Source organism: Aulostomus chinensis, chromosome 15 (genome assembly GCF_037954235.1).
Source record: "Aulostomus chinensis isolate RoL2024-O1b breed Wild chromosome 15, RoL_Achi_v1.0, whole genome shotgun sequence".
Taxonomy (NCBI): Eukaryota; Metazoa; Chordata; class Actinopteri; order Syngnathiformes; family Aulostomidae; genus Aulostomus; species Aulostomus chinensis.
The window spans coordinates 18627352-18641155 of record NC_141334.1 but is presented as its reverse complement, the minus strand read 5'-3'; the positions used below and the strand labels follow the sequence as shown (position 1 = coordinate 18641155).

The 13804-nt window shown below is 41.3% G+C and overlaps 1 protein-coding gene across 2 annotated transcripts in view; it reads right to left on the bottom strand.

The window, feature by feature from the left end:
* tspoap1 (TSPO associated protein 1) overlaps positions 1-12309 on the bottom strand; it is a 54342-nt gene extending 42033 nt beyond the window's left edge. Inside the window, exons 1-3 of one of the 2 annotated variants that reach the window (XM_086179448.1) lie at positions 12107-12309; positions 10447-11455; positions 4937-5167 (exon numbers count right to left, since the gene is read on the bottom strand). In XM_086179448.1, the coding sequence (XP_086035574.1) occupies positions 4937-5167; positions 10447-11322 (1107 nt within the window). In that variant the 5' untranslated portion in view covers positions 11323-11455; positions 12107-12309. The remainder of the gene's footprint in view (positions 1-4936; positions 5168-10446; positions 11456-12106) is intronic. The other variant, XM_086179449.1, reaches the window with a different exon arrangement.
* Between the last annotated feature and the right edge of the window lie 1495 nt (positions 12310-13804).

The window sequence follows — 13804 nt, the reverse complement described above, 5'->3', positions numbered from 1 at the left end:
GCACTGACAGCTTCAAAAGAATATTGCCCTTAATCCAGTAGAAGAAAATTGCATATGCATACAACCCCCCACTATCAAACCAGCAACAACTTCATGTGTGGTTAAGCATCAGAAACACTTGGAAATTGCTTTATTGCATCTGCTTTGACATTTAAAACCATGGCAGTCAGCAAAGGAGGGACAGGAGGCATTTTCTGTTTTCTATTGCTTAAAACCCCTAGTATGAAATTTCCTTTATGGTTTCCCTTTTAGAGAATTTTGGATGTATCAGTGTATTGAATAACAATCTTTAGTTGACCTTTATTAACTAGATGAAACAACCCAAGTGAGAAAATGGCAATTATGAACAACATTCATCTAGTTTCAGTCCACAGACTGAGCTGACCTCTGCAAGCGACCATGCACTCAGCCTGAAATGGAAGTGCCCAGAAATAATAGAAAAAATGCAGCCAGCCAGGCCCACAAGGACCTTGTTGCCACCCTCATGTTGCCAAAAATCCATCCTCCTACTCGCTCACTGTCATCAGTGCAGTTTTCCGCTGCCAGCATCCCGTCAGCTAGTGCTCACTGATAAATGGCTGGAAAATTCCCTGAACATTTCCAATGTAGAGAGAATTTCTGGGAATTCACCCTGTGTATCACCTGGCTTGTGCCAACTTACTACAGGTATTCCATAAGAGAGCATACTAAAGAACTGAGGGTTAAAATCTCCATGCAGATTTATCAATATATTCAGAGGGACATGGACAGAGTCTGAAGGTCAGTGTCCAGAGCCATTAAAGACACAGACAGACAGGACAGCTCACAAAGACTCTACGCAGTAGGATTCAAATGCTTACAATAGGGTTCCACAATAAGCCTTCAAGTCACAACAAATAATAAATATATTTCTGACCTCTGTCATTAAGGCCCCAACTGACCTTTCTTGACATTCAGCAGATCTATAAAATGAGTCTACCTGTCCTGTGGGCCAAAGGCACTTCCCATTGTGAAGGATAACACAGGTAATCATGGGTTTAATCTTGCCAGCATACTGGGAGAAGAAACAAATGGCAGGGACAGGACAGAGATATTAGTAGAAATGGGCAGAGGTCTCGGTGCGGGATGTGAGAAGAGAGAGCCAGATAAACTGTAAGGCAAACATTGCAGGTGCCGAACAGACAAATATAGAAATTGCTTTGACCCTCACAGAGCTGGACATGAAAATGAAATAGGGACTCACAGAAAAGCAAATGTTCTTCATGCATTATCAGCAGTAGGTATGGAAAATGATAAAATTTACATTTTAAAATTCAAGAGGAATTGTGTGTATGCAATACACATTCAATTCACGGGGGTGGGGGGCCGTATTCATAAGGGGTAATCCCCGGGGACACACCCAAATGTTTTATTTACATCATGGAATTATGATAGCATTAGCCTTGCTAATATTTTTAGGACAAAGAAGAACATGTGGGGCTAACGTTCTTAATAGTTTACATCAAGTTTGGCTGAGGAGCCAAAATCATGTTCTAATCTGCAAAACAGTAGCATTAAGCATGTAGCAAAGCATTTTGGAGTGCAAGTAAATGAATGCTGAGCAACAGTAACATTTACTGAAATAAAAACAACACTAAAAACAGCTCAGGGAAGAGGAGGAGATGGCGAGGAAATATGTAAGCAGAAATGTGAGGCTAGGAGGCGGACCAGTCACAGCTGTTGTGGTCTGCATTACCACCACCTGCAGCTATATTTCCAGGGCGGTATATCTCAGGCTATGCCTATGGTACCACACTCCTAACGTCAGTGACATTGTAAGTGGAGTGTGGAATAACAAGCACATTGGTTAATGACTCAGTGGGAAACGAAGGATGTGGAAATGACAGCAAGTGACCACCATGTCTGACCTCTGTTCCATGGAGAGTCTTCACCTCATTGATGCCAGACAGCCAGACAGTAATGTTTTGGCTGGGCTATGGTGAGACCAACACTCCAGAGATATCCCGCATACGACACAATCAATTATTCATAAATCACACTTTGGCAAGCCAATAAAATACACTATTACATGTGCATGCGCACACACACACACACACACACACACACACACACACACACACACACACACACACACACACACACACACAGGAGGCCCTATACTGTCAATGATAAAATTACATTAAATACAGATGTTCCCTATTTAATCTGTGAAATTTACATTTATAATTCATGTCAGAACACTACAGGCACTCTGCACCTACAAGTACACACCAGACCAGGGCTGAGGTGTTGGCCTCCGTGCAGCAGAAAATTTTCACCTCGCAGTGACACATTAACACATTCCCACCTTCAGGCAATATGGGAGAGTTTCATTCACCTGATCTGCATGTGGTTTGTTGGAGGGAGAAATAATGCAGAAAGAACAAGCTGATTCTACAAGCATTTTGTTTACATGAAGACATATTATGATACCTTGAAATGAAATTATTAAGAACTTGTAAACCCTCATACAAAGTCTATCTTTTACCCTAAAAAAATATGTCTACACAAGTTGTGGAACTCCAAAATGTCGCTGAGTATCAGTTATGCCACAGACAAGGTAACAGTAATGAACAGTATTTACAGTGACCAGAACTCCTCTGCTTGGGTTATTTTACATGGCATGAAATGTGACTTCCAACAGGATTGCTTGGAGTGGCCGGATTAACAGTGTGAGGTTACGGTACCATCATTCATCTTCACTGCAGTGGACATAAATAACTCGAGGGCATTGTTACTGCACACTCCTGCTGTTGTGTTGTAAATTGGGATTACACTCTTGAAATCAAAGCAAGTCACATGTGACCGCTCTCAAAGGAGCCCAGACCATACCAGGCATGACTTTCATACTCAGATGATGCGATCGCAGCTAAATAAAGGGCAAATCAAAACAAAACCTCTCCTTACTTGAGTGACGGAACTCACGGTGTGTAAACTCAGCTATCATTAGAGGAAGCCATATGGTATCCAGACAGGTGTTAAAGAGCGTGGAGCTCGGAGGACCACACAGTCAACAAGCTCATTAGTCTTCAGAGAAACAATGCCTGTCTTCAGTGAGGTGAGAAGACTGATACTGACAACTGCTCCGTGCCGTTCGCACCTACACCCTCAGGTTGGTTTTCCAAAATGGTTCTAAATGACAGATGCAATTTGCCCACTTGAATACTAATACCAGGCACTTTATGGGAGCAAACCTGTACTTAACATCCTGTAGTGTGTGAGATGGCCACTCAGCATTTTAACTGATTAGTGCAGCATAACATAACCACATGTAATAGTTTTTAAGAGAACACTTTTTTCCACCACTATCAAGTCTGCATGAAAAGCTGCTTGCTCAGTCGTTCTATTGGAGCACTCCAGTTGTAAGCTTGAGTGCAAAAAAATATACATAACAATTATAAAGAGTTAATTACAACATATTGATTTTCACTCAGATTTGTAAACAAAGGAGGTGCCCTGGTAGCCTGCTGGGTAAGATGCAAACCCCACCTGCAGTTTGCTTCTGGACCAATAAATTGGCCGGCCAATATTTGCTGAGAGCTACGTGAAGCGATGTTGAAACTTTATAATAGTGAGGATAAAGTGGACTGGTTGAATTTAGAAATGTCCTGCGCATTTTGTCAGTTCTGCAGTCTTAAATGGCAAAATGTTCTGAGGATACATATTGCACAGTTTTACTCTTTAGGTCAATGGCCATAACTAAGATACCTCATAAATAAGCTTTAGGGTCGAATACAGCAAAAAGGTTCAAGAAACAAAAGGTGGAATAATTTCTTATGTCTGGGCCCAAGATGAAGGACAGTGATTACCATCACCCAGAAAATAACATCGATCCATGTGGGGGCCAGCCGAACATGATGTAACTACCTCGTCCATGTTCCCTATGCTGCTCTCCCACATTCAAGTGTTGTATTTGTATTATAGATAACTTTGTTAATTCTATTTATATAAAAACATACCCTGTCGTCCAAAAACACAAATATTAAGTCATTAAATACAGGTGGAACTGGAGATAAGCAGTCAAAAGGACAATCACAGTACACCCCCACTGCAAATAATAGCCTAATTATAAGCACAGACCCAAGACTGACAACCCCCTGCAGAAAAAAAACCCACTGCCAACCCCCACTGGTCTGAAACAGCCAAATAATCATTCCTAATGCTTCATTTAATTCTCCCTCTCAGCGTCTGTGGCCACACATCTCCCAGGTTGTGTGTTCATTAGGGGCTTTTACCAAATCATGATTGGGTAATGAAGTGTTGGGGGTGGGGATGACATCAGACTGTGTTGCACAGAGATTACCAGAATGCTTAAATGATCTTATTCTGGATCGAGGAAGGTGACATTCACCATCAAACAAAGGAAAACAGACCGAGGAAGAACTGGGAGTAAAAACATGCTGTTGTTGGTACGTGCTGTCGTTAGTTTTCCAGTGTGAAGTCTTTCGTTGCATAAGTTCATTCATCAGCTCCACAACATTCCGTGAGTCCCTTATTGATTATCAATTAGCTAACATTAATTGGATCTTCTATATCCCAACAGGATATGGAAAGGAGTGAAAACAGGGGCAAGGTCACTGTAGGTCAGGGTAGTGCCAGCCCACTACTCCAGCAGCAACTGTCCCAGATAGAGAAGTGATCTACACGCAAGTTCAAGTGATGGTAGTCACAGTTGTTATGACAGTACCTGAACCTTTCAGGCACATAATACTTTGCCCTGCTCTCCAGAGTTCTTAGAATGTTAAAAACAACTCAGAAAAATGAATATAAATTATCAGGGGTTTGATCTTCCATAAAAATGTTGGATTCAGTTTCTTGCTGAGCATGGGATAATGACTGGGGATCTTTCCATCTTACATTCTTATTTTTATTTCACAGAGTCTCAAATGTTTGGAGTGGTACTGGAACACACACTTACCTTATGTATGCCTTCTGCTTCAAACCCATTGAGGTTTGCATAAAGTGAGTGGTGCCTCTTTCCTAACAATGATGTTGAAGTGGTGTTAGCCGTGGCTGGAACTGCCTTATCCAAGAGCCCCTGCTGTTTATGGCCCTGCTCTTCAGACCTCTTTACTTCTTGCTGTACTGGTCCAAGAGCGTCAGGCTCCTCGCGGCTCTCCATCCCTCTGTGTGCCGACACAGGCTCGGGCTGCTCAGGCCGTGTACACAGATCATACATAGCTCTTAGTCAAAGTTAAACAGTGTAGATAGGATCAATACAACCAAATGAAGTGCCAAGCTGAGACAACACCATCTCAGGCTGTCATTTGATGGAAGGGAATTACATAGACCAGCTGTGGCAGTCTGAATTCACTTCAGACTAACAAAAGATGTTTCTGTCCTCTTTTCAACAGTCGGTATGAAGCGATTTCACAACCAAGCTGACGGCTCTGAATTTGAGCTAAGGACTGTTATAGTTGTTCATGATCCAATAATAAGGCTGATAAAGTTCTAAAGCTTAACGTGGCAGAGGCTCAATATTAGAGCTTTTGTTTGTAGCACAAACACAGTTAAACCAGTGGTCCATGTTCCATGTCCGAGACAACAGCGGTTACAGAGAAACCAGTTGTAAAGTACCTCCTCCATCTCTGCGCAGTGACGTTTCCCAAAATGAGGCCAGTCATCTCCAAAGGGATATTACACATTTTTGGCCTTGGTTTCTGTTCTGACACCAATTCAGTGGCTGCATGGTCTTGCTAGCATCTGCGAGCACAATGTATTTTCATCTCACTCGTCCTGATCTCTATACTGATAAAGCCTGTTTCTTCATGCCAACCACTCTGTCGTCGGGGGGGTTGTATGAGGGCACTTGTCCCGAAAAGAAAAAAAGACAGGCTAGTCCACCTTTTATCCTATGTGACGTTCAAACATTGCATGAAGGCCCAAACTAGCAAAACAAGAGGCGATGTGCGACGGAGAGAAAAATACACAGGAGCGATGTAACTAACAGGTCTCCCCTCCAGTCCCCGATCTGCAAGTGATGCTGAGCTGTGCCTGGCGTCTTGACTCTTCCACTACAAGGCTGTCTTCACTGATGAGTACTGCATTCATCCAGATGCAATAAGACACGGCAGGCTGCTTAATCCCATCTTGGTTACGGCGCCATAAAGGTGAAGAAAGAGGACGGAGGGAAAAATGTGTGTGTAAGACGGCGAGTGCCGCTGAGAGGAGGGGGGTAGGGAGGACCGCTTCCATCACCCTATCACAAAAAAGCAGGCTTCCAGACAGGGCCCAATCATCACAGCGACTTGAGCTCGTTTCCATGGAGATGACGCTGGAATGATGTTGGCTCCCTATTGATTGTTCAAGAGGCAGCGCACACTGCAACAGAGGGAGGCTGCAGGAGGCAGGCAGAGGAACAAGTGTGTCCACTCCTGACTCATTCCCATGTTTTACTGCAGTTGTACACTAGACGACAAGATAATGAGTGTATGTTGTCGTAAATTAACCTGCCCTGGAAGCCTTTGGTTGTCCTATACTGGATGCACTTCATTTCTTCAATTGGATATGAAATACATAAATTAAACATAAGATAAATCTCTATGATTATGATGGTACAGAGGTTTGTTTTTTTTTAAATCCAGCTGAATCAAATGATAAGCTTACAATTTGGGATGGAATCATAAAATAATTTTCATGTTTGTGCCTCTGTAAATGTAATTCTGACTTTTAATGTCAAATGCCCAAGAATAACTTTTTAAGATAATGACTAGTATGTTTTTTTTTTAAGGTCTGTCATTTTGGGCTTTAATATTAGGGTTTGTTTTGTTTTTTTGTAAAGGTTGAAGTCCATATAGAGGCTTTGCAGAGAACCCCTAATACACACAGGAGTCTGACGACATCCACTTATTAAAATCGTATCCTTACATAGCTCAACTGAGTGGGTTGTATGTTTAGGAAAAACGAGAGACTAGGCAGCCGCTGTCTGACAGAATGTTTAGGCTGATTACTGCAAACACACTCTGAGTGATATACTCATCAAACTCATCAAAATGTTGTTATAATGTATCGATATACGTCACTGGGGGCACATTTCTGTATATTTCATCTCTCTTATAACGCTGTTAAAATGAATTATCAAATGTCACAACAAGTAAAATGTAACAGGTTTCATCTCCAGCCTATTCTCAACTAATTTACAGAAAGCCCAAATGTTTTTTAATACTTCTGACTGCTGCAGTCACACTCAGCTAGTTGAGGATTTGCAGTAAAGCTACTTTGATGAACTGCAACAATCAGCTTTCTGTTCTTTTAAAGGTCATTGAAAATTTAAGGCATCGCGCAACAAAACTAAAAACAGACGTCTGTATGCTGCCAGCACAGTCAGAAATGTTCCATTACCATGTTATCATTGCTCAAATGTCCTTAGCTGTAACAACCAGAAACACACAAAAGCCAAGATTGATTTTGAGAGACAGGTTAAAAAATGGAACGGCTGCTCAACCAGACAGACCAAACTGTTCTGACTCTCACAGACACAGGCGTCTTCTTCCTTAGCTTCAATACTGCAAACAACACCATTATAGTGCTAAAAGGACCGTGGCTGTAGAAGCCTAAGGGGAAAACATGAGCTTTGCTTCAGTTCCCACTCACACTTCGAATAAAGATTTAAAAGTCAGAGTGCAAGAAACTATGACAAGCATCCCAACAGTAAATCTAATGAATGCCACACAGCCTATACACGCTATACATATAGATCCATCATGGCTCAGTGGTATTGACATTCAATCACGCTGACATATTCTGACATTCTCCTTGTTGGCCTGCCACAAGCATGAAGAGCACACTGGTCAAATATAACTGACATGAGATGTAATTAGGGCAGGAATGGAAAGGAGCAGGTCTGAAGCATCAAGCTTAACAGCAGAAAAAACTTTGATTAACAAAACCTTTTACTGCACTGTCTAAAATCCTCTTTTAAATCTGGTTAACTCAGCTTTGAATGGCTTCGATTTCAATGTGTTTCTTGCAGATGTACTATTTCCAATGTACTATTGCAATTTAACCTCGAGAACAAACATTTTCATGATGCAGATAACAGTAATAAAAAAGTGGCAGACGAAATCAAAAGGAGAACATCTACAAATAAAACAAACCTCTTGTACGAAGACAGAATATACCTTCTTAAACAATTTAATAAGACAATGCGAAGCAGATATAATTGAAAGAAATAGGCTGAAGCGAAGATGTACTTGTTTGGGAAAGGGATTTGGCATATCCTAAAACCAAACACATACACACTGATGCATAACATCTTTATGGATACTTTTTTGCTTTTGCAGTTGTAAGTCTACATTACCTTCAGGCTAATTATACCTGGCCTGTCCTTTCTGCATTCTGGTGTCCCAAACAAAAATTTCACTGACCACCTATTTGTGAGTACATGAAAAGCAAAATACACTTTTTGGGTGAATAATCACTTTAACAAAAAACAAAAAAACAACAACATTAAGTTATGATGGGATTTCTTTTGGGACACAGTACAGCCTTTACTTATTTAATGTCCTCTCCTTGATACAAAATTTAAGAGTGAGGCACACTGACCCACTTCTGCCACTCTGACGAGAGGCACGCACACGCACGCACCACCCACACACACACACACAAAGCTAACCCCTTGCTGATCATCCTGCAGAATTCACACTCTCTGTGTGACAATCTAACAAGTGACAACAACTGACACTCCAGCCTATAGGTGTAAAAAACACTACACGCCTTCACCATTACACCTCTTCCCCACAACAGTCATCTAAACAGCAACAGATAAGACTGAGTTTAGTTAATATGCCAGTTGTTAGCCTTGAAACTACTGTATTGTTGAAAAGAAATAGTAAGTGATTAAAATTAGCAATGAATATGGTTTACATCATGTTTTGTTTTAAACATTTCAGCTTTCTGGGGAATGAACTTATTGTCCTTCATTTTAAGAGCCAGTCACGCAGGTAGAGACCTTTATCTCTCTGGTGTGCACTGCAGAGCTCCAGACCCCCACTGGATTGCTGACAGCTTGTTAGCTTAGCTGCGATGATGCTAGCATTGGGATGCAGGGACACATTGTGCTGCACTGTCACAAAAGTCAACACACTTTTCTTCAAGACAGTCTTTGTACAAATTCAAGGAAAAAGAAAAATTACAAAATGTTATTTCATTACATACATAAATGGAACGACTTCAACCACCTCAGATTTCTCTGAGTATATTAAACCAGATCAGGTTCAGGGTCTAATATACAAAAATATTTTTTTTTAATTTTCAAACATTTTATTAAGGTGAATTCTTAAACAAACAAAAAATGCTAGCTCTACTAATGCAGTTGTTTGGAGAAAGGTATTTGAGGATTCTGAGACATCTTTCCCTACTGCCCCGTTGCTAGCGTTCATTCCAGCTAAGCTAACGAACTGTTAGTTGTCCAATGGGGTCTCTATCTGATTATCTAGCAATAAGAGTATGTCCCAAAAATTTGTAGTGTTCCTTCAAATAAAAATTATATATATATATATATATATATATATATATATATATATATATATATATATATATATATATATATAATATTAATATGTAAATAAAATGATGTTGAGTAATATAATAATAAATAAACTGCTGTAATCAAAATCCAATTGACTTTTGTTATGCAAAGACAAGGATGTTAGACTGTAATCCTTCAAATTAGGTATTCAATGATAAGAAAATTGTCACCAGTACCAATGACTGATATTAGCAATGCACTTACAGCTGATTATCTATATTTTAGGTCAATATAGTCTGTCTAAAACAAGTTCATATGTTGTATATTCTGAAAAAGCACGTCAGCATTTGGAATTAGAAAAATTTAAGTCCAAAACATTTAGAAAAATGTGCATCTTGAATTTACTGCAGCATTTCCTCATCTGAGCCCTAATTTGGCGAAACACCTGACATCTGCTGCATCTTGCTGCAGAGGTTTATCGTCTAATATCCGTTCTAGCAACAATGGATGCACAGATTTATCCACAATAACTGTGTTGACCAAAATTCCCCTCGCTAAATGCCATCAGCCATCAGCCAATCAGCAAATAAGATGCCAATGGCATATATACCTTCTGTCTTTTTGTGGATTAAATGGTCCAAATTACATCAGCATTAATTGCCAGATAAATCATTATTTTACACATTGGTATATCAGTGTTTTATAATTGGTAAACTGACTACCGGCCCTGATCAAAGTTATTTGTGATACGCAGTCTTTCACTCCGAATTTGATATCTTCTAAAAAGAGGTTTAGTTCACGATAAGTTTACAATTAAAAAGTGTGGTTGTGATGGAAGTCCGTTAAAGTGTATTCGCGTGTTTATCGCAAAGTTGCTACCGACATCGTGCATACACTCATGTTTTTTGTTGTTGTTTTGACAATCTTAAACAAACATCTAGAAATATAAAGCTGCTCACCTCCATGTTTCTGTCCATGCATTTGGAGGGCGGTGGCTCATCTGAACCAGAGGACTCTGTGTTGTAGGGGGGCTGGCGGTCCCGCTGTGCATAGGGAGTGTTGTGAGGGTGACAAATTTTTAGAGAGCTGCTCCAACAGGTGTCCACGACTGCAGTAGTGGTGCAGGGATCAGCTGCACCCAAGTCCCTGCCTAGAGTCAGATTTTGCCAATCTTGTTTGGTTTTCCTTGTAGCTGAGAAGGAGGAACTCTGGGGCCTACGTATCGAGGCCCATGGGTAGGTTAGTCCAGGCACCGTCTGACAGAAGTTGCTGCTTTTCTGGGTTGGATTTCTTGAAAAGTTTTCAAAAATGTAACTAGGGTGTCTTGTAGTCTGGAGTTTTCCATAGGCCTCTAGCAGGTGGCTCAGGAGGATGGCCTTCTCTAGCTCCAATTCCTGCCTGTGATGCAATTTATAGACTCCATGCTCGCCATTTATCTCCCCAGACAGTGTTCGTAGCAACTCCTCCAGACTTGTACATGCTTCTCTGTTACGCAAACATAAAGCTTCCTTCCCTGTGGACTCAATATTTCTGTATAGTCCACTGTCTTCAATGTTCACCTCCTCAGCAGGCAGACGCCACTGTCTGCTGGTGTGTCTGTGCTTCTGGCACCCACGCTTGGCTGTCAGCTCCCTCACAGCCTTCTGCTGCTTCCGTTCTGCTTCTTCCCGCAGGTACCTCAGCTCCACACAGAGGCGTTGGCGAGCCTGCTCTGTTTGGTTCTTCTCTGCTTCCAAATCAGCACGCAGCCTCTCTAGCACTCTCCCATAGTCCGTCTGGCCCTGGCAGGGTTTCTTGGATGACAGAGCCAGAGGGTTATCCCTGTCTTTCCTCATGATACCGCGGTCACAGTACAATATGAAAGGAAGGGCGAGACTTATCGATTAATGAAAGAATGCATCAGATGTGACAGAAAGTGCAGGTGGGTGATGGGTGGTTATCAAAGATGTGGCATGCAACGTCAGGTCACTGAAAAATTGAGACAGTGGGGAAGGTGAGAAAAAAAGAGAAAAAGTCAGACATGAAGTGTTACAGATGAATAATGAGATTTCAGAAAGAAGAGGAAAGCTCTGACCAGTTTAGAGAGCAAGAACAATGAATACACCCATCATATCTGGTGTTAGCAAAAATTAGTGCCTGCTATTAATTAGGTCTAAATAATCCTGTCAAACATGACGGTAACATTATGGCAGCCTTTCAATTCAAATAGCAGTTCAGTGCAAAATAGGATTAATAGAGGTTATGTGTTAGAGCACAGGCTTATCGTTCAGCTTAGGGAGCAACAAGTGAACCAGGGAAGCGCTACATTAGCCAGTAGCTTCGTCAGCTATCAGGACAGCCAATTTCACCATCACAATGAACTGACGTTAGCGGTTCCCTAGGTGCGTCCCCACGGCTCACGGAGGATGGGAGCTTCGAACACTGGCTAGTTAACTAGCTTACTACAACCAAATATAAAATTAGCAGACAGTAATGCATGTAATTGTATTTAATAACACGAACAGTGCTCAGTAGTAAGTAACGGAGCTAGAAGTCGTCTTGGTTACTAGCCGCTGCGTCTGTTAGCCGGTGTTAGCATACCGTTTTAAGTTTTCTCGCGACTACTTGTGTCAAACTCACCTCTTAGCTGACTCAACTATTTGTTCAACTTCTCATTGAGACTTCTTCTTTTAACAGCAGCAACAACAACAACAACAACAACTCGTGGATGTATGAGGGCCCTCTATCTTGGCAAAAAAAAGACACTGGGAACATGAGTTGTTAAAGATCCATAAAGCCATGCAGGGGGTGTTTGTTTATCTGTCAGGCAGCGCGGCGTCATTCAGCTGGACTGTCCTGGAACGGTGCTGCCTTCAGGGACACCTCGGTTATAAGAGTGTTCTGTGTTTCATCGCGATTCCTTCTCAGCGTCGTTATAACGTCATACACATGCGTGTTGTTTTAACATGTTAGATTTCACTGTGTGAAACACTGTTGCAACTTTTTTTTATTGCTATAATCTTCATGTCATCGACAGCACGTGAAGGCAACAATCCCAGTCTTGTCGACCCACTCGTGTGCTATGGATGACCACTAGTGGTTACATGCTGCTGGTGCCGAGCGCGAATTACTGCATCCTTCGACATTTATCCGAGGGATCTTTGTGTTAGATTATTTACCCCCCCCCCCCCCCCCATACAAGCAGGAAGAGTAGATATTGTTTTACCAGCAACGATACAGAATCTTATAAAGCCCAGGGGGTGTGGTAAGTGAAATAAGTGTAAACTGTGAACATACTGAAAAATAATATGTATTTGAATGAAATTACTCAAAATATTTGTTTTTGTTTTTTGATGAACATTAAAGTGTCTTCCAAAAGGCTTTTGATGACATGGATGAAAAACTGAAACTGCCAAATCAAGATTTACTGGCTTTTTCTCCCGATTCATTATTGAATTAAAAAAAATGGACGGTCGATAAAAATGTGCCGTGTAAATAAGAAAAGTTCCAATTATGAAGCCGATAACAGCAGAGCCAATAATTACACAATCCCTTATAATAGTATTTAAAGATCCCCATTCACCTAAAACCTTTGAGGTAATAACCTTAAAGTCTGTTTGCAGTCCTCTATTTGTCATCACATATGCATTTTGATTATATTTTATTTTTTATTTCATTAAAGAGGATCAAAATGCAGCATTTAACAAAACAAAAGCTTCAGGAAACAAATATATTAAATTCCCTCATGCTCTGTGACACGTTTTTGGGAGTTCTGAAGCCGAATCCTAGCAGCCTTCGGGCGAGAGGCGGGCTACACCCACACAACCATTCACTCTCACAGTCACACCTACGGTCAATTTAGAGTATCAATCAGCCTCGTCCCCTCTTGATGTCTTTGGACTGTGGGAGGAAGCTGGAGTACCAGAGAGAACCCACACAGGAACAGGGAGAACATGCAGACTCCACACAGGAAGATCCTGTGCTGGAGCCAGGACTCGAACCCACAACTTTCTTGCTGTGAGGCGACAGTGCTGACCACTGCATCAGTTAAATGTCATTGCATTTCATAGAATAGACCATGAATAATTGATAAACAACAATAAAACAAACAGAAGCTACACCATCACATTCTTAACACGCCTTTAATGAGAACCAGCAGGCCTGTGTTCACCCACTTACTTGGAACAGTCAATAATCGACGTGTTCACCACATCAGCTTCACCTCATAAACGTGTCATTTACCTGGATCATGCGACAGGTGGGCCTCTATGCTTTTCCCATCTCAGTACAAGATGAGAAACCCAGCTAGCTCCCCCATGTGGTTTAAAGGTGTACTGG